Source organism: Squalius cephalus (genome assembly GCF_949319135.1).
Source record: "Squalius cephalus genome assembly, chromosome: 15".
In the NCBI taxonomy this organism is placed as follows: Eukaryota; Metazoa; Chordata; class Actinopteri; order Cypriniformes; family Leuciscidae; genus Squalius; species Squalius cephalus.
In genome coordinates, this window is record NC_137136.1 from 32,593,684 (window position 1) to 32,621,626 (window position 27,943).

General features: G+C 38.5%; 1 protein-coding gene across 1 annotated transcript in view; it reads left to right on the plus strand.

Annotated features, from left to right (window-relative positions):
- Positions 1–2,679: 2,679 nt before the first annotated feature.
- Positions 2,680–27,943, plus strand: part of tgfb2 (transforming growth factor, beta 2) — a 39,051-nt gene continuing 13,787 nt past the window's right edge. Inside the window, exon 1 of the mRNA XM_079894238.1 lies at positions 2,680–3,925. Coding sequence (XP_079750364.1) covers positions 3,580–3,925 — 346 coding nt within the window. The 5' untranslated portion in view covers positions 2,680–3,579. The remainder of the gene's footprint in view (positions 3,926–27,943) is intronic.

The following is a 27,943-nucleotide window of genomic DNA, read 5'->3' on the forward strand; positions in this document are numbered from 1 at the left end:
AAATATGTGAGATGTATTGTTTATTTAAACTGAAGAGGTAAAATAGTTACAATTTTAAAGTTAAATTTATTGTGACGTGAAGGGAGAGGAGAATTTATACATGTCAGGTTTTTTTTTTTTTTTGACAAAGACTCTGCATTGGATACACCTGTGTATCTTCACTCATAGCTCATTTGGAAGCTTCCACACTCTTTGCAGTGCAATTAGAGAATCGATATGTCCTTCAAGATTAGTCATTTTGATCGGTTTTTGGTCACAGGCTGGAGGACGGAGGAGCAAGTAATCAAGGAAGCATCAATTTGAGAATTGAAAAGTACCCTTTGTTGTTGGGCAAAGTTAAGTTCATAGACCGTTAAATGGATGTCCAGTCCTGGACTTGAAGGCCCAACGTATTGGAGAGTTTAGCTCCAACTTTACCCAACACACCTGACTGGTAGGGTGCTTCTCATTTCTTATTTGTGCATCCTCGTTTCATTCCCTCGCTCCTCGTGTCTAAACTCCACCCCCTTAGGATGCGAAGGAAGAATGCACCCGTGTATCCTCACTCATGACTCCTCAGGAAGCTTCCTCGCGGTGCAATTAAGAGCATTGAGATGTCCTTCAAGTTCGATCAGTTTCCGGATCATGAGCTGGAGGAGGGAGGAAACGAGGAAGCATCAATTTAAGTATTGAGAAGCACCTGAAGTTTCTAGAAAAGACCTTGATTACTTTGGTTCAGGTGTGTTTAATAAGGGTTGGAGCTAAGCTCTGCAGGACAGTGGACCTCCAGGAGCAGAATAATCCTGATTTAGGTACTTTAAATCTGATTGTTACATTAGGTGTGAAATATCTAGTTCATCACTCATCTCACAAAGTCTCGAAATACTTCTTGGATCACTGTGACCTTAGTCAGGGGGTTTAATTCTGCTTATGGAGGGCCTGAATTCTGCACATTCAGCTCCAACTTCCCCCAACACACCAGCCTAGAAGCTTCTAGTAATCCTGGAGATCTTGATTAGCTGGTTCAAGAGTTTGATTAGGTTTGGAGCAGGATAGTAAGGTTGGACGCCATTGGCTTTAGTGATGCTTTAGTTGACCACAGGGAGGCGCTGCTGTCAAAGTAGTTCAGTGCTCATCCGCTGGTTTGACTCTCTGACCTCTATGAGAAGCCGGTTCTGTACATGCAATCTGAACTCCTAATGAATTCATACTTTCCATCATGATATGGGCCATATGGTGTATTCTATTCTCTTCAGCTCATTAGGATTGTAGGATGTAATAAAACAGGCCCTTTTAGCAGAAGTGCACTGTTGGTCTCTCTGATTGGAGGATTGCCAGGAGTTGACCTTTGACCTTTAAGGGTGCAGTCTTGCCGGCATGACAGTTGTGCTGATTCTAGACTTTCTTTTCTTTATCTCTCTCAGTCCAGCTATGTGTACACACCCAGTTGAGATATATTTACCCAGTGTCTGAGAGGGTACGCTATCACCCTCAGAGGAGCACTTCATTTTGGCCAACGTAAAAGGCCCATTTGTCACGACAACACTGTGACCTGCCACTCAGGAATGCCCGCCCTCTCCAGGGCATGTTGACAGAGCGCCCTAGAAAGGGTCAAGCTCCTATGTTGCTCCCTTACTCATCTTTTCATAGTCGCCAATTGCCTGTATCACAAAACCTCTTCCTCATTTCATCGGCTTGCTTGAGTCAAAGCAAGTGATTGTGAGAACTATCAGGTGGACCATGCAGAAGAAACAAATTGTGCAATTTTCTACACTTAATATGATTTGGCTTATTCCTTAACATCCTTAACCTTTTTCTCCCTCGGTCTTACATCTGTCTTTGTTGGTACTGATTTAGTGATAACATCTGGTTTACAGCAGTTGGTAGGGCTGTCGGTGGGGTTCTGAAGGCCTGTCATTCCTGATAGATTACTGGAGTGTGGGCCGGGTACAAAAGGCTTTGGCAAATGATGATTTTTTTAAGCATACGCTCAAGGAATGGGAGAGTAAATCAAGCAGGTGCTTTGAGGGAGCCTGCCGTTACTTGTTCCACACAGAGAATCTGCCTCGGCCCTGTGATCCAACCTCCCCAAAATGGGTTATCAGCTAGATGTTTATGCACTGATGCAACAGCTGGGCCTGCTTTCTCATTCCTTATCAGTTGCCTGTGTCATAACAGTAGTAATAACATAAGCTACTATTTGCAACTTTTTTTTTTTTTTTTTTTTTTTTGGACCATACATAATGAAGCAAGATAACAGTTCAGATTAGATGGGTGGTTTTATACTAAGACTTCTCTGTCTCATTTCATTGAATTTATAAAGGCTATAAATATAAACTGCACCACACTAAAGTCAATATTTTATGCCTGAAACCTTAATGCTGTTTGTCTGATGATGGATATCCTACACGAAGACAGTGAAATATGAATGATCATTTTGTTGTGTTTAAAAAATAAATAAATAAATCAACCCTGTTACCATGATTTTGTACTGTAAACAACTGATAACTGGTTACACGAGCGTTTTTACGGAGCTGAAATAGCCTGTGCCGCTTTGGCTTCTCGACATATTTTTCATGCTATATTTTGTGGTTTACTTTGACTTTCTATTGGGGAGGTTCAAATTAGGGAGGCCAGTCCCCCTGTCTGGTTTTGCCAGAGCTAAAGTAGCCTATACCCAGCCCGTGGGCGTTAGGACCTGGCCGCAGTGCTGAAGCGAAACGACACGCTGAGATATTTACACTGAAGTGCTCGGTAAACCCGCGCGCTGACGAATCTCCCGGTCTCACCGTGATGACCACAACCACGTGGTGAAGTCAGTCCTATATAAATCTCTCTCTCCAGCCGGCTGCCTTCAGATGTGCATGTGTGTGCTGGCACAGGGACTGTTGTTTTCCACCAGAAGGAATGGAGGCGTGCGTAAACTGAAAAGGAAATCGCTTTTACCTGCTCTTACAGTAATTTACCCCATCAGTCCGTACTCTTTTCTGTTCCACGACTTTAGGACGCGTGAGACGGGCGCAGCTTTATTTTCTTCAGCATCTGCCGGTGCCAAACGCGCAAACCTGTGCGTCAGAGGAGAGGCAATGCGACTTGCGGAGTGAGCAGAGGCTTTTCCTGGACCTCCACATCTTCTCATAGAGTGAGGGCGAGTGGGAGGCGTGATTGCGCGGCGGTTTGGAGAGAGTTCGCGGCGCTCTGATGCGGTGGAAGTGCGCGCAAAAAGCCCGCAGGCGACGCGTCTGTCATCAACAACTGCATCAACAGAGCTCTGAGAAGCAGAAACTTTTGATGGCCGAATCAATAACTGTTTTAGTGCCCCGTGCTTTTGTGCACTCACTATGAAGTGATTTGGAATGAAGATCTTAGTTTCTCACCAGAATATAACGGATCTGACAGACCATTTCATGTTGGCACCTCGGATGGATTTGCAGGTACAATAAAAACAGAGAGAGAGACGTTTGCCATTGATAATAGTGCGCAAACGCGCAAAGCTTGAAGTTGGCAAAATATATTTTATTGAAATGATTGGGCTTCTGCGTGACTTAATTCATTAATTAGAATTTTCAGACTCGCTTCTGGTACAATCAAAAGCACAAAATGAACTTGTACGTCTTGAGTCTTCTTCTGACCTTGGATTTAGCCACAGTGGCCGTCAGTTTATCCACATGCAGCACTCTGGACATGAACCAGTTCAAAAAGAAGCGGATCGAGGCCATCCGCGGTCAGATCCTCAGTAAACTCAAGCTGAGCAGTCCTCCTGAGATCTACCCCGAGCCCGAGGAGGTGTCCCGGGACATCATCGCCATCTATAACAGCACACGGGACCTGCTTCAGGAGAAAGCCAACGAGCGCGCGGCCACCTGCGAGAGACAGCGCAGCGAGGAGGAGTACTACGCCAAAGAAGTGCACAAGATAGACATGCAGCCCTTCTACCCTGCCGAGAGTGAGTGTTTCAAACCTGTTTCTGGGGTGGGGTTGGGGAACTTGTGACTTAAAGCTTGTAGGTTCAAACCTCGTCATCACTGTTCATTGGGAGAGTAAGTCCAGTAGTTTAAATAGGATCTTATGGGCCCCAGTGCAATAACACTTGATGGGCTCCCTGCCACCCCCACCCTCCCTCAGCCCAAATGAAAGAATGCAAATAGGAATACATGTAAACAGTCTTATTCAATCAATGTTTGTAATACGCAAGTCATCTCAAAGCACTTTTTTAACTGTCAAAGTACCAACAATGCACAGGATAATTTAGTGTCTTTGTGGTATTTTATTGAGTTTTAGCATCATTTCGCTTTGGATAAAATGTATAAATGTAATATGTGTGAGAGCTTACAAAATTTAAAATGGGCATTTACTCAGTTAACACAATCTTTTAACATTGTGGCTGGTGGTTTCGGCTGTCCCGGCACCCCAGATCTACAGGTCCCTCCACCCGCATCGCAGAGAGTGGCGCCACTGTTTAAATCACTGTCGATATAAGGACCAGCTAAATGGCTATTTAACCTTCCGTGCTAAAAATGATTATTGTGCTGGTTTATGCTCTGCATGTCGTTCCCCTAATCCATAGATAACTCTTGTAGATTTGGTTTAATTTCTTCTTTATGAGATTTGTATTTTAAAATTTCCTACATAATTGAAAAGAAAAAAATGCTGCTTGATGGTTATAGCCTGGAGTACTCTGTTAGTGTTGTCTAACGTGAACCTCATGTAAAGTGGGATTATTTTACTTTGCTAACTATTGCCAGATTCTTGACTACATTTTAAATGACTAGTTTGTCATTTAGTTCACATTAGAGGTTCAGTCCCACTGGAATAACCAGGGTCCTTTTTCAAGCACACAGTGGCAATGCGGGTTTAAATCCACAGGCTTTCAGTTGCAGTGCAGATTTAACCACTGAGCCACAGTCACCACATCACAGGCTATGGCGTGGTGTCTCCTGATCAATATTTGTGCAGCTGTAGTGAGGACCGTCAACGCTCCTGCAACATCTTTACATTATTTACGCAAATTAGCTGGGCTGAGCAATCATTTGAAAGGATATTTCATTTTCTCTTTTCTCTTTTAGCAACCAGAATGTTATCCTCATTCCTTCCCCCCCATTACACACACACACACACCACGTTTGAATAATGCTTCTCAGTGAACCGAAATACTACCCCACTGTGTCTTGAAAGTCGGTCCTATTTAAGCAAATCAATGCTTTTAAATGTCCTTTTTGTACCATTAATCATGTAATTGTTTTGAGTTCCTGGATCAAATGTGAGTATACAGCATAAAAAGCAAAATAAATGAGGAGATATTTAATGCCCAGAGGTATATTTTGGGTTAAATGTTATTCTTGGCTCTGCCGGCTGTATAAATACTCCAAATATGAATAGAGATGGCCCAGTGCCAGCCCCAGTCAGTTTACAGGATATAAATAATCCCGTGTCAACAATCAGAGAAACGGCGCTGATTATTTTAGAATTGAACTTTGGCAATCTGCACTTTGAGATTGTGGGTTAGATCACAATGGCTCTGCTCCAAAACCTGAGCTGCCTACGTAGTTCGCATTTGAAGGCATCATAGGCACGCTCCGTTGGATAAAGTATAATATGCATCACTTTTTGTAATCGAATTCAATGGTTTGAGCTGTTTTTTTTTTTTTTTTTAATACACCAAATGAATCAAATCCACTTTGTTCATTCTTGAAATGAACTTTTGCCTGTATGGTGATTAGATTCACTGTTTTGGACGTCTGCCTTGAACTTGAGCATGCGAGTACAGAATGGCTCGTCTGGTTTGTGATGTGAGTTGTCTGCGACAGGTTTAAAGCAGTATCATATGTGTCCCTACTGGGTATTGAAATCACAGAATGCTTGCGACGAGCTCAAGCGAAGCGAAACAGAAATGTTGATTAGGGTATAATGGGGCTAACCTTAAGGAAAATGTACTTTCCAATTCTCAATTTAAATTCTCATTCTTTTTAAGAATGCATAAAATAATATATTTTTAAAAAAGTAGAGATTCTGAAAGCTTTGCAGTAGTAACAATACATATATTATATTATATGATATGATATGATTGTTTCATTACAAAGATGGTGTTTATCTCTAAGCTAGACACCCAACGTAATAAATGATATTTAACCTCTGAATCTAACCATATCATGATAACAAATGGAAAAGTCAGACAGCTATTTATTATCATGTTAATTATCGTGCCTTTCGTCCCAACAGCAGGGGCACCTTTTACCCTAAATACCAAACTTTTGCATAGTCTTCAGTTATTGAAAATATGCTGATTTAATTACATGAACAAAACTGAAAATCATTAACAAGACCTTTGTCTCAAAACATATGTTCAGTAATTGTATCAATTCTCATTTGCTATATAAATTTACAACATTTTAAGGTTTCACGTTATTTTGATGGTCCCTTTAACACATTCTGTTGACTATACTGTAGCTCTCAGTAGAGTATTAGTAGACTGGTAGGGTTAAGGTTAGAATAAGTTGACATGTAGTTGCAAGGTTACTTACAGTCAGTAGAATGTGTGTTGAGGAGCATCAGAATAAAGTGTTAGCAGATATTAAGCAGACAGTCTACTAATACTCTGAGTTAGTTGACATGTAGCTTCAAAGTTCCATATTATCAACAGAATGTTCAAAAGTGACCATCAAAATAAAGTGTTAACCATTTTCAATATTAAATCAAATTAGCGAAGAATGATTGCATCAAGAGTCAGCCAAATTTTCATGTGAATCGTGAAACAACGATGTTTAGAAAAGTGCCGCGGTGAGTTTTGTGCTATCTAGTGGTTTTAGAGGAGAATCAAATCAATTGTGCCTTTTTCCACAGTGTGAATTTAGCCCCGTTGTACCCTATAAATATAGTTAAAAAGTGTGTAAAAAGTAAAAAATAGTTCAGTCTAATTAAAAATGAACAAAATGTACCAAATATTTGTGTGCTATGTGTTTTGTTTAAAGTTTACTGGTGTTAGCTTAGCAACACGCTAACATCAAACTTAACAGAAACCGATCGTGAGTCAAGCATCCAGTGCACTTCCTGTGAGGAGTGCTATTTGTAGTCACTGATTATGTAGAGCGTTCCAAAATGGTCAGTTGTGAGATTCCATTTCAGATCAGAATCATTAGCAGGGCAGCTGCCTATGAAGATAGTGCAGATTCTGGAGCAGAGCCAATGTGTGGCAAAGAAACAAAGAGCAAATAGAAAAGAACGAAGAATATATAGGACATAGTTAACTTTTTCCTGGACTTGGAATGAAGTGTCCTGTGTCAGAATAATGTGCTGGCTAATAAACACATACAGGCTATCTGCCTTATTTGGTTGGGCGCCAGGAAGCGCTCGCAGGGCACAACGGCACTGGAAGCCACACAAATATGTGAGAGAGAAAGAGAGAGATATAGAGTGGGGCTCATGCGGAGACAGAGCGCTGGCAGAGCCCACACAGCACTATTTAAACTCGAGAGCAGTGTGCGTATGCCACATGCTCCATGGAAAATTCCAGCCCGAGACCCACTGTTGCTGGGGTGTGGAGCTGGAGTCACTGGAGAGGTTCTCCCCTCTCCCCACCTCCAGCCAATCTCATGTGCTCTCACAAATAAAGCTTCTTCAGTGGCTCGTGGGTTCAGCAAAGAACTCTCTTCTGATCAAGAGCTGCCCGGATGGTTCTGCCGAGTTTAAAGGGGACCTATTATGCTTTTTATTTTAACATTTTCAACTTACTTGTAATGTTGCTGTTTGAGCATGAAAAATGTCTGCAAAGTTCCTCCAAAGGCAGTTATTCTGAATATCAGTGTCAGTGTTTCTGAACTCCCTGAAACGCCTCCATTGTAGTCTTGAGTTTTCTTCCGGAACGAATACGTCACAATATTCCTCATTTAAATAATTCATACGCAGAATAAAGGGGCGGGGCCTGGTTGAGTTAGTTAGTAGTGTGTTAAACTGGCGGTTATGGAAAGGGGCGGGACATTTCCCAAACACACTCGAAGCGCTCGACCAATCACAACACACTGCTCCAGTCGACCAATCAGAGCACAGTGTGCTTTTCAGAAGGAGGGGCTTCATAGAGACAGGAACTAAACAGAGCGTTACTGACAGACTGGGAAGAGAGGAGCCGCAACAATGGAGAATATGGGGAAAAATTTGTTTTTTGAACATTCAAGCATGAAAACCAGTTCTTATGGAGCCCAAAAACTAAATCAAGGCTTTGTAAAAGGGCATGATATGGCCTCTTTAAATAGTTATTGTGGTGCATTATGGTTTCTTTAGAACAACATACTGGTATAGGGGATCTTTAAAGCACCAAAATAAAATGCTTCAATTTTAAATATAAAGGTTATTTATTTGCATCGATTAAGAACCATTAACATCCACAGAACATTTCCATTCTACTTAAGTCAAAAAATGTTTTTTGGATTATTAAAATGTTCATCACAAAAAGGTTTATTTTAAGAACTGTTCACTGACAGGTTATTTGTGGAACCAAAAATGGTTATTCTATGGAATTTGATACTGTACAGGGTTAATTATTTTTTTAACAGTTAATTTTAATATTTTTTTAAATAAAACACTTCTTCTCACTAAGGCTGCATTTATTTAATCAAAAATACAAAACAAATGTTATATATTATTAAATATTATTGCAATTTAAAAATTGTTTTCTATGTGAATATATAGTAAAATTTGATTGGTTCCTTTGATAGAAACATTTCTGATTATTATCAATGTTGAAAACTGCTGTGCTGCTTTTTATAATTTTAGGATTCTTTTATAAATAGAAAGTTCAAAAGAACAGCATTTATTTGAAATTTGATTTTTTTGTAACAATGTAAAAGTCTTTAACTAACTTTTGATCAATTGAATGCATTCTTGCTGAATACAAGTATTGTTATTATTATTAACATTATTTCAAAATCGGATTGACCTCAATCTTTTGAACAGTAATGTGTGTTCTTGCATTGATTGAGTTCTTGGGGTGTAAAAAAGTTCTCCAGTGAATCCAGGCTGTAAAACCCGTTTTGGTTCTAATTGGAATCATTATTTTTAACAGTATTTGTATTCACCAAATTGCATCAATTTCTAGTTTACTGCTTTATTATTCACAATAACGTTGCTCATACATCATTCACAGAGTGAACTTTCCAACAGTAAACACACACACCGGTTATTTACTGCAGTCTCATGATACATGGATTTTTCTGCCCCGTTATTTAAGAAACAAACCAACTCGTTCAAAGATCGTCCGTCCTGCAGGAACGTCCATTAAATCTAATGTCCCATACAGCTCAACAGGTCCGCATGTTTTCACTGTGGTATTAAATGTCCATGCATGCATAAATGCTAACATACCGTGGCCCCACCGGTCTGTTTTTAAACGCAGGTCTCTTGGAGCCCAGTACAGAGCTCCCTTGTGACTGTACACACAGGAACACAAGGCCGTCTCTGTGCACCGGGACCAGGCTCTAGGAAATGGTTTATGTTGCAGCCGTTTTATGACTTTGTGTGGTTTATGCTGTTCAAGAGTATATGACTTAGTATATATGTGCTTTGAGTGCTTGCTGAAGTATGCTCTCTGTTTGCGCTGGATATCAGCACCATATCTTTTTTTTTGCCACTAACACACCTAACCTGTTAAAAAAATGACAGTGAGTCATTGAGCAAAAACAGCTGGACGTGGCTGTTAAACTTCTTAGCGTTATCTCCTCCGAGCAACTAAAATAACACTCGTGATTACACTGTTAAACCAACTTTCATGCAATTAATAACTAGCCAAACAAAAGCAATATCTTAGCATTAACCCAGCTAACAGGGAATGTTCTCATGAAGTTCTAGCAATATTCTCTCAGAGTTATGAACAAATGTTCTTCCAGTAACGTTACCAGAACATTCTTTCAAAGTTATCTGCTATTTAATAATGTTCTCAAAACATTAGCACAAAAACATACATCATTCATGGAACGTCATGGTTCGAGTAAGCAGAATAAATTGACATGTAGTTGTAAAGTAACTTATAGTCAGTAGAATGTGTGTTGATGAGCATCAGAATAAAGTGTTAGCAGATATTAAGCAGACAGTCTACTAATACTCTAATGAGGGTTAGCTGACATGGAGTTGCAAAGTTACTTAGTGGAATGGAGTCAAGTGGACTCGAAATAAAGTGTTACCAATTTTTTAAATGTTATACAGTTACTTTTTATTGTTCTCTGAACATTCAGCAACATTTCCATAATGTTTGTAAAATGATAAAATAGAATATTCCCTAAACATTCGCGCAACCAAGAAAAAAAGTGTTTAAAACATTTAAAATGCTGGATTTTTTAAATGTTAAAAAAATATCCTTTTAGGAACTTAATGGGAACTTTGGCAAAACATTCTTAGAAAATATTTTTGTTAGCTGGGAATATCATTCATGCTCCCAATGATTTGCAATATAGCTTAAATCTGCATTTTTATAAAAGGAATTAGCTAAATTGAGCTTTCCAGTTTTAGATTGACTTGATCATTGCTTTAGTCTGTTGGCATCGTAGAAATGAAATATTTTGAGCTCCTACACTCTTTTAATGATTGTTCAGCACAGTAACCGTTTGATAAAAACGTTCCAGTTTTCATATAGACAGCTTCATATGATTTATTATAGACCATTAATCATTACAGGAGTTTGTACAATATTTGATTTGTGTTTATTTAATCACTTTCCGGACAAAAAATCAGCCTAACATGAATGAATGTACTGAACTGTAGCAAGATACCTGTAACAGTGTAGTTCACAGAGTAAATATACGTTGTCTCCCGTACATTACACATGCTAACATGCACCTTAATGTTCCTCAAAATGAAGAATGGCTGCAGTCAGTGCCAGACGGCTCACTTTCTATACCCTGTGGGTAAAATCATTGAGAATGCCAAAGGATCCAGATCATACTCAACTCAGTTACGCTCATTTTCACTAATATATCATTAACAAGCACTTTGCTCAACATATCAGTCGTTCTTGTGCGACCAAATGAAGGGATGTTTGTGAAAATGTATGAATCAAGTTTTCATTACTTCATCAGAATGTACATTAAGTAGTGATTTGTTGAGAGTTATATAATGCACTAATGCGCATTGATGAAGTTATTATGAAGTGTTACCCAAACCTCTGTGACAGTGAGGTTTTGTCTCTAAGCAAACATTCAGTCATGAAAAGGTTCGCAAACACCCTAAATTTAAACCCGCATCGAAACAATATTGCTTTTGTTGCTATTTCTGCTCGTCTGAGGTCAGCCGTTTTGTTAGTTTAAGAGCAAAATAATTTGTGCCTTTTAACACAGTTGTAGACAGAAGTTCCTCTTTTATCTCTGAGAAAATTACAGGGTGTACGAACTAATTTGTTACACATGGCAAACGGAGCTGAGCTAATTTTACCCAAATAACGAAATAGTCCAGAGAATATCTGCCCTGCTGTATAAACACGCTCACAAGCTGATACTAAATGAATCATAGATAGATGAGAAATTAAATAGTAGCTAAATGATCTGAAGATCTTATCATTTGAAACCTAACACACTTACTTTAGAAAAGTCTGCTTGTACGTCACCTTTTTGATCAATCGCAGTGACATTCAATCATTTGCTTTGTGCAAATACAGGATCCTCTGTGTGCTTGTTTAGAAAGCTGAAGTTGTTCTCGAGTGTGTTTGGAGTGCATGGGTGTAAGAAGTGTGTCAGCATTTGTGCATGTTCCAGAAGAGGCCGGTGCGTGTGCATGACGGATTATGTTTAGTGACTCTGAGAGATCTCCCTGCGCCTCTCCCTCTGTAAATAAACACAGGCGTGCGGACAGGCCATCCCAAAAACAACCCAACACACCAGAGCGAGTGGGCCAAGGGCGGCGCTTGAACTGCACTGCCTGTCACACTCACGTCAGCTCTTCTAGGCCTGCGTGGCTGTTTTCTGAGGGATATTGATGGATACAAAAGGAGCGACCTGCAGGGAGAAAACGTGCATGGCATCGTACAGCCAGCCAATCAGAGCATGGGTAACACTATATTTCAATGGTCCACTGTAGACGGTTGACTAACTAGAAGTAACTTTGCAACTACATGTCAACTGACTCTCATTAGAGTATTAGTAGACTTAATATCAGCTAACTCTTTATTTTGATGCTCCCCAACAGACACTCTACGGAATATAAGTAACTTTGCAACATGGCAACTTATTCTACTAACCCGAACCCTAACAGTACTCTAATGAGAGTTAGTTGACATGTGGTTGCAAAGTTACTTGTAGTTAGTAGAATGTCTAAAGTGGGCCGTCGAAATAAAGTGTAACCAGAGCATGTCATCCACCAGTTTTGATTCCATTCCCACAAATGTATATTGCACACAAAACTGGAAAGCATTTTATTGTACTGGCAAGCTCTAATCTGTCTAATCGTGGAGTTTAGGCAACTTCCAAGAGTTGAATGTTTTCAATCACACTGCATGGAAACAGTTGCTTACAGGGTAACAGGTTGATACAATGAGTTGTGTCTTAGTAGCAAGTAAACTAGATGTTCACAGAAGATGTGCATATTCTGCTTTGCTTTCGGAGTTGTCAATGAAATAATTGGCCAGATTCACAGACAATGTTTAAGTTAGTCCCAGACTAAAATGCATGTTTGAGCTGTTTTACCTGAAAGCAACTTGCACTGCCATTGTTTTGTCTCAAGATGCAACCTGTAATGTTTTTTTCTAAGGCACATTTTAAAAAGCTACTTAAATGTCCTAACTGAACTAAGGCCTAATCCTGGCTTAATCTAAGCCCTGTCTGTGAAACCGGGACATTGGTTCTTATCTTTTGGACTGGCAGAAAATATGTTTTCTGACCTATTATTTTTTAAAATTTAAAATAACTGTTTTCTATTTTAATGTCACATGATCCTTCAGAAATCATTCTAATATGTCGATTTGCTGCTTAAGAAACATTTCTGATTATTATCAATGTTGAAAACAGTTGTGCTGCGTCATTTTTGTGTTGAAATTGTGATACATTTTTTTCAGTATACTTTGATGAATAGAAAGTTCAAAAGTTCAACATTTATTTGAAAAATAAATATTTTGTAACATTATAAATGTCTTTACTGTTGCTATTGAGCAATTTAATGCATTTAAATGCATTTTTTTTCTCTCCACACAACGACCTATTATTGTGGTATAATCTAGTTCTAACATAACATAAATGCACCTCTAGGAAGCTAAAAAAACATGTTTTACATGTCAGTCAGTCTTTTCTTGTCTATCTGGGCGGTTCTTTACCAGAATGAGCTGCGATGTGGACCAGTCATTTTAGCAATTTAGTCAGTGGTCTGGCTGAGTGAGATTATCCACCAGCTATTTATTTATGAACGTCTACTTTTGCACATTTCTTTGGGTTCCCCTCAGATGTGAGTGTGAACTGTTGATGTTATGAAAGCTTGGGGAGAAACGTACCAAGTTGGATCGGAGCATTAGGAGTAGACTGAGTGCAGATTTACCGCCTGTGTGTTTATACAGAACATCCTGATCACAAAACCCTCGGTTTCCTCATAGCTGCCTTGAGAGATTTGATTTTGGTCCACTAAACATCTCTCGGTGAGATTCTCGAGTGGGGTTATTGTCGAAAAAGGGGGACTCAGTACTTACGCAAGACCTGGACCCTCTTCTGCTTCTACTCGGGAGTTAGCGACAGCCAAACTGCATTGCGTAACAGGGAAAGAGTGAAAGGGAGTGAGAAAGAAAGAGTCTGAGTAAAGGATGAGAGAGGGAGAGAGAGAGAGATTGTGAAAGAATAACAACTGCTCTTCCAACGCTTTTATACTGTTTACAGGCAGAGCGCAGGTCTCATGTAATACAATACTCTAACACGAGCTCAGCACAGTGTGGGAATGAAATCTGGGGCCCTTCGACGTGTCCAGGGTCTCGAAAGAAGCGAGAAAGGAAGATCGAGATGCTCTGGGAGGACGGACAGATGTTATGTTTCCATGCATACTGAGCTTCCAAAGAAAGACAAATAATTTTTTTGCACATAATTTTGGATACCACATAATATTCTATACCACGTAATCATATTTGACATTTTAACATGCAGAAATGTGGAGCAGGGAAATGAGGTTTAGTGGTGGTCCTGGCTGGTAACACAAATTCTGATTTACTTGTATACTATCTGTGATATTTCAAGATTTACTTGACTGAAGCACCTTATGTTTACTTGATTATCCATACATCATTTTTAGAAAAATCATGAGTATTAAATATAATCGTCAGGCTTTTGAGGTCCAAGGTTTATTTGTTCATCTCTCAGTCATCATTGCCCAAAAACTACAGAGTTTTGATCATAAAATTAACCACCTTTCTAAGACGTATTATTGGGAGATATAGAGCAACAGGTGGTATTTATAAGCATATTATGTCAGTAGTCTGTTATCCTGTTATAATTATGAAAATCTAATTTATTTACATTACAAGATGTCAGAATTTCATTGCACTTTTTTTTCCATATAAATATCAGCATCTGCACCAAATTGCATATTTGTGCTCAGTTTGAATCTCTGAAAAAAACTGAGCTGTTTTTCCTCCTCTAGTATGAGCTCCATATTCTCACTATATCATACTATATGAGCCATAAAAGCCTGATATATCAAATGTGATCTTCAACAACACACAACAATATATATATATATATATATTAAATAATTTATAAAATAACTATTCCATTTCAAATGTCAGGCTTTACAGTGTTAAGGATTTGAACTCTGGTGTTAAATGTCATCCAGAACCATTTGTGCTACAGATATGATTCATTTTCAGGGAAACGCACGGCTAAAGTTGTTCCAGGCAGGTCTTGACTGCAATACAGTTGTATATCACTTCGCCAAATGATTTCAGTTATTTCAAAGGTCCTTACAGGCTACGACAGCAAAAGAACCAAAACCCACAGCGACACTGACCAAGCAAATAAACATAATAAATAATAGGATAAAAATGACAAATTATTTCCATGTTTTTGCCACAAAATTACATTTTGTTATGAACAGAAAGCCTGTACTCTTTCTCCCGTTTAAACACGCATCCAGTATGGACACACACTCGCACAGAAACGTGTTGTCAGTGCTGCTCTGACGATTTTATCGGTAAAATAGTTTAATAACTTTGACAACAATGACATTTCTCACTAGCGAGGTAATAACGGCCCTGTTCTTGAAGCAGATAAACTTACAGTTTCGCTATGAGTATACGCTGCTGCTGAACACTGTTGTGAGATGCACAGACTCGGGTAATTCACACACGCTTGATAACTCTCTCTCTCTCTCTCTCTCTCTCTCTCTCTCTCTCTCTCTCTCTCTCTCTCTCTCTCTCTCTCTTAAAATGACAGTAATAACTGCTTTAGTCTGCTATCAGTGGCTCAAGCCTCTGTTACTAACTAGCAATGGAGGCTTGGGATTTAATGCGAAAGAAATTAGTCCAACACAAGAGCGTTTTGAGGACAGAAATCTGACAAATATCTTGAAATGCATCATCTGAACAATGTTTCAAGGTGTGGTAACCGTAGTATATGCGGAATAATTGACTCCGGCCCGTTGAATTATTAGAAAAATAATGCACACCCGAGGTGGTAATGTGTGGCCGTTACACCTTGGGTGTGCATACATAATCAAACTTTGTTAATTATCAATTAGTTATTACTCTTATAACTATTACTCTAAGAGTAACTACTCTTATCTACCAATAAAAGTTCCTAATAGCACCTTAAGGCCCCGATCACACCTAACGCGTTTTTCAGGTTCGAAAACGCGAGGTGCACAGCACTTACCATCACACAGAACGAGCAGTGCGCTGCGTTTTTATGTTGCTAGGCAACCACTGAAACAGCTGTCCTGTCAGTCAAGTAAACGTCAAATCAGCCTTTTATTAACTTTATTTACTTTCTGTTAACATTGTGATAGTTACGGTTCGTGAAGTCGTTAAGCTCCTGTTAACCCGCGAGAGCACCACAAGTTTATCCTCCATCATCGCACTCTCCGGGCGTTCAAGCAACTGTAGCTTTCATCACTAAAGCGGAAGGCCCGCCTCTCCATTCAATCGATTGGACAGTGGAAAAAAACGCGATGACGTCGAGTTGCTTTTTTTTCAACTTCAAAAATGTGAGGCGCAGCAGGCGCATAAACAGCGCGCAGAACGCTCACTGCCATAGGAAACCAATTGAAAATAGGCGCCTCTCACTGCAAAAAACGCGTCGGGTGTGATCGGCCCCTAAGGGTGCATATTACTACTCTAAGTGTATTGCCCCAGAGACAAGCAGTTGTATTTTGCAATTGCAGTATGCAATTTTTGTACATTTTTCTGACAGTGCAGCACGCATATTGGCAGTCTCACACACACACACACACACACACACACACACTCCTAGCTTTGTGACAGCAACTTTTGCATGGCAAGAACTAATCACACTTTCTTAAAGAAAGAAAAAAAATTGCTTTTTTTTATTGCGGATTCAAATTAAAGTGCCAATATAAATTCTTCCAGCTCTCTGTCTATCATTTTTCTGTGTGTGTGTGTGTGTGTGTTTTGGACGGTTGCTCAGAAGGAGTCTTGCGGGGACTAAGCAGCCTTCATGGAAGGGCCTTCAAAAGTATGGGGTATTTTTAGTTCCTAGGGATTATGAACAGAGTTGTTTTCAATTTGCTATTGGCAGGTGAGCGTCAGGGTGGAGGGAAGAACTCTTCCATCTCACATTCCCTCTCTTTATTTCTCTCTCTGTTTTCCCTCTCAGTCACTTTTCTCCCTCCCACTCTTTCCCTGTCTTTCATTTCTTTCCCAGCATTCCCTTGTCTTCCCACTCCCACTCCTCTGCCCTCGCTGCTTAATCTGGCTTCCGTTCGGCCTCTCAAGGCTTCGACTCTCAGTAGCAGTTTTTTGGAAGCTACTTTGGCTGCTTCCACGCAGTGTTCGAGATCGGAAAAACAGTGTTTACTAACAGGTGCAAGTCGAGCGACTCTCCAAATGTCCTGTACATACAACAGCAGACAGGGAGAGAAAAATGTCTGCATGAACAGGTCACCACAGTCAATTTCCAAGTTGAGTCATTGTTTATTTGTGGAATGCAGGTGTACTAAATGTCTTGACTTTTCTTTGCATTCAATTTTTATTTCTAAAAAGCAGCTCCCAATGCTTTCATCCTCTGCAGCCAAAGATCTGGCTTGTTTTTTCTCTCTTTCTCTTCTGCACAAACACTTAACTGGAGTTTTGTCTAGCTTAATGACTGTACATTACCACTATATTGTGGCAGTTTTCATTACATTGTGCCAGCGAATTGCTTATTGCCATATTTATGTCAAAGACGTAACAGACAACTATAGCTGTCATGCAGCACAAATTCAATCCAAGCCCTGAAAATGCATGGTATATGCTCGGGTTATAGTATGCTGTTGGCAGTCTCTGAGTTTGAACAGAATTTAATGTGGTGCTTTAAACAAAACTGACTCCTGTAATCTGCGGTTGTGTGATTTTAGCCTTGGAAACTAAGTTACTCACTATTTAAGTAGCTAAACAGTAAGTAGTTAGTTTCACTATAAGCTACTAATACAAAGCAGCTAACACCATTGAAGATATGTGGGGGAGGTGGGCTATATCAAAGCTTTTTAAAGGGGTAATCTATTTATACTTAATCTATACTTTGTTGTTGTTTTTTCTCTCCAATCTGAACATTTGAACAGATCAATTTACACTTTTAAATACCACTTTTAGTGTATTTATTCATACACACTTCCTTTTGAAGGTTTGGGGTCAGTATACGATGTTTTTCAATGAAGCCTCTTCTGCTCACCAAGGCTGCATTATATAAGTAAAAACAATAGTATTGTGATTATTTATTTATTGGTCATGTAGCATTTTTTTTCGGAAACGTTTTAGTTGGACATTCATCCAACATTTTTAAATGATACTGCTTGTTTTAAGAATGTTCAGAGAACATTCTATTGTTTGAACAATAGAATGTTCCCTTAAATTTCGCATGTAACCAACACTCTTAAGAAAGGCTGAGTTAAAAACAACCCGATAGGAAACCCAGTGCTGGGTAAATATTGGACAGAACACATGCTGGTTTAAAGTGACCCATCCAATGTCAGCTCTATTGACTAAAAGCTGGGTTTATTTGACCTCATAAATGTTTTTTTGTTCTTTTTTTCTTGCAGCAGATGTAATTTATATATTTATTTAATTTATATAAATTATTTAGCAGAGCAAAACAACTGTAAATGTAAGTGAAAAAAATTGAAACTACAGATGTTTTTGTCTGTACAGTAGGCCAATTATTGAATACTTCAAACTTTAAAGTTGTTCAGGAAAATCACCTATGGAAGTTACTATAACCCAGCAGGCTGAGTAGTTTGTGAGGTAGTGCGTAATTTCCACTGTGGGTTACAGAAAACTACCCAACACCATGCAAATAACCCAACAAATTGACCCAACATCAGTCTGGGTTAACAAATAACCCAGCAATTTTTAGAGTGAAGAAAAACATTTTTAAAACATAAAAAAATTAAAACGATTGGAAATTTTGAACGCTCAGAGAACCTTCCGAAATAACGTTTTCATAACTCAATGGGAATCTTAGCAAAATGTTCTTAAAGCATACTTTTCTTAGCTGGGGATGTAGCATTTCAACACGCTGTGCTCAACTGAATGGAAAAAAGTAGGAAAGGCAAATTATTGGAAAGGCAACAATGTCTTGAAAAGAGTTTAACTACGGTCATGTTATTGAAATGTTGTTCTAGTTAGTACTTGAAGTACTACTGTCGAACAGCACATCCCAGCAGCAGCTTACAGTGTGAGGTTCACCTCTCCGCCTCCGGTCAGCCTGCACTGTCCCGTTTCCTCTCTCTTACCCTCACAGGACAGGACGAGAGCTGCGCGTCCTGCTGAGGGAACGGGGGAATCCGAGAGCATGTCTTACAGAAGTGAGAAATGCTCAAAAGTAGGTCAAATGCTTTCCCTCCGCTCTCCTTCCCGGAGTTTTAGCACAGTGCTACCAGTATTTGGTCTCAGTTTCCATTTTCAAATGGTAAAAATGACTCTGAGGTTGCAAACGGTTGCATCCGGCAATTTCTTGAACTCATAAATCAAGATCAAGTCTTTTGAATGTGAACAAACGTTTGAATATTTTCCTTATAATTCACTGCTTGTAAAAACTGAGAAAACTAATATATCCCCATAAATAAGGCCCTTAATGTCATCGTTTTATTGAAGCCACATGCCGTGCCATAAGTCTCCACGGTAACTAAAACTTATGCCTTTGAAAATAATATAAACACTATTCTGTGTCTGTGTGTTAAACATAAGTAAGCGTCTGTGTTTGTTTTGTAATATTTAAGGCTAAAAAGGCTTTTTTGTGTTGGAAAGCTTTTCTTTTGCTTGCTCAGCTGTTTAAAGGAATAGTTCACTCATTAAAAAAATGGTAACACTTTATTTTGATTGTCCACTTTAGATATTATTCTAACTATAAGTAACTTTGCATCTGCATGTCAAGCAGTCATTAGAGTATTAGTTGACTTAATATCTGCAAACACTTTATTTTGATGCTACCCAACAGACTACTGACTATACGTAACTCTGCATGTTCATGTCAACTTATTCTAATAACCTGAACCCAAACCTAACAGTCTAGTAATTAGTAGTAGTTGACATGCAGTTGCAAAGTTACTAGTTAGTAGAATGTCTAAAGTGGACTATCGAAATAAAGTGTAACCAAAGCCTCTACAAATACATGGTAGCTTTGTATGGGGAAACAGACTCAAATTGACATTATTTTTCAGTTAAAATCTTCTTTTCTGCTGTAGCTTTCAGATCTCGACATGATGGTGAGTAAATGGGTAAGTTGCTGAGTGATCTTTTGGGTTAGTTCACCCAAAAATGAAACTTCTGTCACCAATTACTTCCAATTGAGGTTTGATCTTACACATCAAGGTGGAGGTGTCAATATATTGGTGGATGGACAGAAATTTGTCAGATTTCATAAAAAATGTATTAAAGGCATACTTTGCAGTTTCCGTTTTTGTCAAACAGCGATCCGAGACGCTGTGGAGTACTTGTATTTAACATTACTGTGGTAAATACCACTCACGCAGAGTTTTCGTTTTCTTTTCCTTTCTTCGTCGACTCTGCCATGATTCACGTCTGAAATGCGTGCTAGTGTCTTCCATAGAGGCTGCTTCATATGTTGTTGATGTATGTGACGTCGTGTCGTAAAGCAAGTCTTGATTCTCGCGAGATTTGGCAGATTTTGCGGATTTTTTAAAAATGCAAATGGATGAGTGAGTCGATCGCGCCGGCGCGGGCGCGGCCGACAAGGAGTGTGTTTTGTGTGCATGTGAGTGTATTGCCCTCCCTCCCTGTTAATTAGTTTGGTCGTATCTTGAAACACGCCCCCTTTCACGTCTCATTTACAGAGAGAGAGAGATTGATCCGTTACAGCGAATTTCTCTGAGCAGTTAATTACAAATAATTGTCAATTGTTATAACAATTGTTATGCGTAAAAAAAAAAGCATCAGTTTAATTTCACATCATAGCCTAATAGTATGCCATGAGGATTCGTGTTGTTGTAAAATAGTTTCAATCTTGATTCAGGAGTTGTACAGTAGTGCAGCCTACTCTGCTGAGTAGTGAATTTTACACTGCAGTGCACCAAGATGACACCCCCTGACTAGCTGATTTGCTGTCTTGATAGTTTTATATTAATAATGTTGTATGTTTTCATGTTTTTCTTGTTTCCCTTTGTTTTACAAATATGACCAAATATATGTTGTGTTACTTAAATGTTTAAATATAGCATTTATTTTTGTTTTGTGTTATATTCTTATGCTATAAGTGGTGTTAAATATTATTTTGCACATTAATGAGCCAATGTGTTATGATGTGGGATGTGGTGGGCTGCTGTGGGCCAGAAAGTCCAGGGCCACTTTTTGGTCCCAGTCCGCCCCTGATGGGCAGCATACTCTGCTGTGTATATTGTGACATACATTTAAAAAATGCTGTAAATATGTAGTTTATATGATACAATTAATCTTCTAAAGTTAAGATATACCCTTAGTTTGAATAATTTAAACAGACTTTTGACATATGGGCAAATAATGTTTTCGTGTAATAGTGCTGAAAGTCAAATGGTCACTGTGAAACACAGAACACGTCATATGATTTTATGGTGAAATTTGTTATTTTTCATGTTAACGCAGGTGTAATTTTTTTCCCCAGAACAATGCATGCTGGCTTTAATTCAGTGTGAGAAGCACAGACTGCGAAACACTGCCGGCCAAAAAAAAAAAAAAAAAAAAAAAAGTTTAAATAGGCAAATACTGAAGAGTCAATGATTGGATCATTATTGCAGTGATTATTATGTTTCTGGCATGTTATATGTTTGGCAACAGTTCTTCTAACCCTAACTGATGGAGTGTGTAGCTTCTTAAACCACCATGTAGGAAGACACATAGCCATATTCCAGGATGACAATGTCAAGATTCATCAGGCTCAGATTGTGAAAGAATGGTTGTGAGGAGCATGAAGAATCATTTTCACACATGAATCGTCTCCTCTGAGTCCAGACCTTACATTCACTGAAAGTCTTTGGGATGTGCTGGAGGAGACTTTACAGAGTGATGGACTCTTGCATTGTCAATACAACATCTTGATGACCTCTTGATGGAAATAAATTATGTTTTGTTATTTTGATGTTATTGGAAATAACATGCTAGAAACATAATAATCTGCAATAATTATCCAATAGACTCTTAAGCATTTGCCAATTTAAATCCAAACAGTGGGGGTTTTTTTCCATGCAGTGTATGTGAAACAGGCATTTGTGAAGGTAAAAGGTTTTAGATGTCGAGCTACAGTGAAATGAATGCTTTATCAGTTCTGTTGCTACCTAGAAATACAAGTTGTGATTTGCTTGCAAACTGTACGTCATTAAATTGCAATGTGATTATTATTTATTATAATCCCACACAGAGCTATCATGCCTGAGGAATATAAGTTGTTCATTGAAAAAACTTTGAAATTTTCTTGGATATTGCTCAAATGTTATGTCCTTCCTTAATGTTGTGCCAATTTTTCACTCTGGTATCAACTATCAATATTTTTCAGGGTAATGCATCAAAGTTATAGTTAACACTCTAATGCAAATATAATGTCAGTATAACAAATATTTGGGTCCCACTTTATATTAGGTATATTTAACTACTATGTACTAACATTTAAATTAATCATTTGATACAATTGTGTACATAGATTTTTACATTGCATTTAAAAACAAAAATACCTGCATCTAATCTTACCCGAAACCCACCTCAATAACAGCAAGTGTTTAACAATACAACAGGAACACTATAAGTAAACTATGCTTATTTTTTTATTTAAATACATAGTAGTTAAAGACACCTAATATAAAGTGTGACCGAAATTTGTTGTTAGCAAGGCCAAATAGCTTTTCCTCCAAGAGTTTTGGTCACTAATGACAGACGACCTGACACATCTGTAGGAGATGAGTGGGGCGTTTTACTGTAATGTAGATAGGTATACGCTCAAGTGGTAGTTTGTGTTGCGAAGGCGTAGCGCTGTATGTGTAATTTGATTCAAACGCTAACTCTTTCCCTGTCAACCACACATCTGACAGCGTTTTCCAGCCAGAGAGAGAGAGATTGTCCGCTCAGCAACAGGAGTTATTTCGAGACTGAAGGACGGACAGCCGTGTCATCGAGCAGACAAGCTCACTAATCTATCAGTTTCATTAAAGCCTGGAGGAAATCCAGCTCACAGGAAGAAGGACTGGGGTCAGTGGGGGAGCAAAGGACACTGGGAGGCATTTACTGGCACAGGTGTTTGATCAGTGAGCGTTCAGATCAGTAACCAGGACCCAGTCTCCATGTCTATTTAACTACTTAATGCCTTCAAGATGTATATTCCACATAGGGTAAACAGCTTATTCACCGGCAGGGCTTACGGTTTTAGTGTTTAAAATGAACATGATGTCATGTATTCACAGATGTGCGTACGAGGGTTCAGTTAAGGTTTACATATTGGAAACTGTGCAGAAGCGTCAGATAAGCGTTTTGCGATAACTAAACACAGTGAAGCTCTGTAATGTCTTTCCTCTCAGGAAGGAAGCTCTTGTGAGATCAAGCCACTGTGCATATTTTTTGGAGCACATCACAAGTGCTCCTCGTTCACAAAGACTTCCTGAGTTTAAGATCCAAGTGTTTGCAATGGCAAACCTGATGAGTGATTTATAGGAACTTAAAAAGGTTATTTGCTGTTATTAATGTGTGTGTGTGTGTGTGTGTGAGAGAGAGAAAGAGAGAGAGAGAGAGAGAGAGAGAGAGAGAGAGAGAGAGAGAGAGAGAGAGAGAGAGAGAGAGAGAGAGAGAGAGAGAGAGAGAGAGAGAGAGAGAGAGAGAGAGAGAGAGAATCATTAATCAGGGCTATTGCTCTTTGTGGGCACTTTATATCGGGTTCAACCAGTTCAATTTCAGAAGCAGATCTGACTAATCTTTTCCAATGTTATCTCTTTTTATTGAAAAACTGTTACATTATTTTATATTACACCATTTTTTTTTGTATGTTTGGTAACGAGGTGCTATCAACGAGCTTATGTAAGCCAGTAAAATTCCTTAGATGGGAATATTAAGCCCTTGCGAGATATTTTCATTCTTGCACGATCAAAAAGAAAATACGGCCAGCTGAGAGTGTCAGTTTCACTTTTTACAGTACCTATAAAGTTAGGTCATACAGTAGTGGCCAAAAGTCATGTCTGGCCTTGGAAAATTGACATTTTCACCTCTTATTGAAATATTATTAAAAATGTCTTAAAGATTTTATAGGCATATTGTGTAGATGTGCTTGGAGTCGATTGTTTTATTTGTGATAATAACGCAATGAAACATGCCAAATTGTACCGACATAATTTTTGGCCAGGCTGTCAAGAAAGAAACTATGCACACATGCAAAAACAAGAGAGAACCAACGGAAAATTAATAACTGATTATGATGTAGTCAATCTGCTTTTGTGAGCTTTTTGTTTTTCTATGCTTTTTTTTTTCATAGTAAAATAAAACCTGTAGCTGTAGTTTGCCTTTTTTAATAATGCTTATTCCGCAGCTAGCCATATTTTAACCATGTTCATACTTTTTAGCTGAATAATTGTTTAGTAATAGTTAATAATAAACTATGACATGATTTTTCTTTAATTTATGATAAATATGCATCACGTTGAGGTCATTATTTTATGTTAAAACTGTGTAATGCAATTCAAATGCACAAATCTTACATTGAGGCCTAAATATTTTTTGAGTGTGTCACATGACCTTTAATTTCAGATGACACGCCCATAGTCTGTTTACTGGCCATCTGGACATAAAACTCAAAGGCACATTCTCGATCTGGCATACTCTAATCTGATTGGTTGGCTGACTTTTGAGGAAGAACTAATCACTGAATTTTCAAAGCTTTCGGTCAGTAGCATCTAATCATTGAAAGAGTTTGATGTTGGAGGCACTTAGGAAAGATTAAACCACTTGTCCACGAGAAGCACTATATGTCCTGCTTTGTTTATGCGCAATAATCAGTATTTATCACTTTTGGATGTCTATACACATTCTAATATTTTCTGTGTGTTTCACTGTAATTATAATACATTCTCTCTGTGTATGTTAATGTGGTTCTGATGAGTTTGTTCAGACCACAGCGGCACCACATGTAACTAATCATTTTTATGTCACGTTCGTATAAATCAGCGGTTACAGAGTCTCCGCTACTGAATCTCTGTAAATCAGCGGTTTTCTTCCTGCGTCAGCCCAGATTCCCCAGTGGATTGCAGAGTGACAGGAAGCTTGCGGTGTATAGAGATTAGAAGGATCATTATACGTATGTGCGCTCTCACTGGTGTGTGAACTCAGAAGAGCGTGCGCTGTGGTTTCCAGTGAACCCTGCTCAAAGCGTCCAGTGTAGAACCAGCACAGCAGAGCCTTTCATGGAGTCGAGATGTAAATACTGCGCCTTATGCTGGCTCATTGTAAGAGTGACTTAGTCTGTTGATGGAGTGAGAAAGCTTCAGAGAAGTGCACTAGTCTTGGCCCTTCTGTCCAGCTGGTCAAGAGTTGGAGTTCATAAATTTGATCATGCTTATAAGGATATATAGACTTGTGGTGCTTGAGATCTTGAGCGTTTGAGAAATGACATGTGACGTTTTTGCAATAGGGATAAAACGCAGGAACCATCACAACAGGGCTTTCCTTTAAAACCCTGATTGTTCTCACAGTCACTGCAGCTGCCAAATGTTTTCTTCTGTCCGTCTCATGTGCGTAGGCTTATTAAACAAACCGTTGAGCCTCTGTGATCCCTGGCTTCTGTGCAACGTTTAGTGCTTCAGGCCTCATCATACACCGTCTGACAGCATCACACACATGGTTTCTCTCTGTAGGCATGCTAAGCTCATGGTTGCTGTTTTATGTGTGTTGTGGTAGGTTAACCCTGTCGAATCACATGGGATAAACTGAGTATATCGCTGTGTGTCACACGACATCGCGCCGCCGTAATTCATGCGGAGTCACGCCGGCCTGCTGCCGTATCCCTCAGATGTTAGCTTACACAGTTGTGCATGTGGCTTTGGTTGTCTTTGTTAATTTGTTGAGCTACTGTGCCGAGTGTCGCTCTCATCTCGCTGTTGCACACATGGTTCTCGGCACACGCAGTGTGTGTGTGTGTGTGTGTGTACGGAGCCTGTCAAAGCACATGACATTCACACATGGTTTTGAGTACTGAATGAATGTTGGGCTACTGGGTTCACTCGGGAACATATGGAGCGGGTCTGTACCCCAGCTGACCCTCGCGTGACAGCTCGGCCCGAGAGGTGTGTCCCTCCACTGTTTCATCACACTCTGAGTGTACACACTACATCACTGCCCAACATGCACCAGGGCTCGCACGTAAACAGTGACATCATCGCAGCACTGTGCATTGCCTCTACAAGACTTTGTTTTGCTCAGTCAAAGTTCAAACGGCTTGAGTGCCATGAGCTGTGTGCAATATGCAGACCCTTGTGAAAAAGAAGTATACTTTAGTATACTGAACTGAATATGAATGCAATTAAATGTATTATATTATAGTTCAAATTTATGTTAAATGCAATTAGTAGTTCTTAAGAGTACTTTTTGACCCACTTTAGTAGGACTTAAGTACATCTTCATTTGTTATTTTATACACATTTTTTATAATAATTACACAGAAATGGCAAGTAACACGTTAAATGAAGAAGTAGAAAGTGTGAAATAGTATTTTCTTGTAAAACTTTCTCCAATAATCGTTTAATTTACAACTTTACAAAATCAATTTCTACTGTGTAATTACTTCTATTGTCTTTAAAATATGGTTAAAGCTTACTGACAAGCATTTATGGTAAACTAAAATACATACAGTACCTTAATGTCATTTCTATTGAAACCTGCATGTTATGCATTTAAATATATTTATAATTATACATTTGTAATGATGAAGTTGCAATTTAGTACATTTAAAAATTAGGGCTGTCAAACGATTAATCGCGATTAATCGCATCCAAAATAAAAGTTTGTGTTTACATAATATATGTGTGTGTATGGAGTATAATTATTTTCTATATATAAATACACACACATGCATATATATTTAAGAAAAATGTGTTATTTATATATAAAATATTTATATATAATATAAATTATATATAATATAAATATATATACACACACACTATATACATGCAAATATTTCTTAAATATATACATGCATGTGTGTGTATTTATATATAGAAAATAATTATACACTGTACACACACATATATTATGTAAAAACAAACTTGTATTTTGGATGCGATTAATCGCGATTAATCGTTTGACAGCCCTATTTAAAATATATTAACGGTAACACTTTATTTCGATGGTCCACTTTAGACATTCTACTAACTATAAGTAACTTTGAATCTACAGTTCACCTTCTGTCATTAGAGTATTAGTTGACTGTCTGCTTAATATCGGTTAACACTTTATTTTGATGCTTCCCAACAGACAGTTAAGCAACTTTGCATATGCATGCCAACTTATTTAACTGTTATGATTCTTGTCTTGTTTAGGACTCTTATGTTGAAGCGTATATTCTTTGTTCCCATTGTTCCAGTGTTTCACTTCCATGTGTCCCAAATGACACACTTTACACTATGCACTTATACTATATGTACTTATGCACTGTGTACTCAACCATGTAGTGTATGAATTGTATATGGTTATTTTGTCATTCAACTTTGGAGTCTGATAGATCCTCCGCTACGTAATTAAAGCTGTGACAGTTGAGTGTATGAAGTGTCCAACATTACATACTTATTTTTTCCCTTAATTAAGTGCATCATCCGGGTAATTAAAGTGTACTTTTGTTTCAGTGTAAACACACTAATTGCAATATTTTGCAACAACCCTAACCTAGCACTCTACAGTCTACTAATACTTTAAGAGTTAGTTGACATGTAGTTGCATGGAGTTGTCTAAAGTGGACCATATTAACTTTAAAAGTAATATTGAATAACACTCTACAGATACAATTATAATCAACTACTTTAGTACATCTGCTGTAGAATGTTAGTCAACATATCAAAATAAGTGTTCTTCTTTAAAGCATGACAGAAGGGTATTAATCATAATAAATTAAAATGTACTTTAAGGTAAAACTTTTATTTTGACATTAATACCAAGTTTACTTAAGTAAACAGTTACGAAAGTATACTCCCTTATGTGGCCGATTATTTCATTTATAATATATTACCTTCGAATTTTGTTTGCAAAAAAAACAACAAAAAAACATTCAATGCAAGTACATTTCTTTTCACAAGGGGAGGTTCCTGCAACTGCTTCCCTGGCAAGTCAGTTTTGATTTCATGTTGACCAATAGGC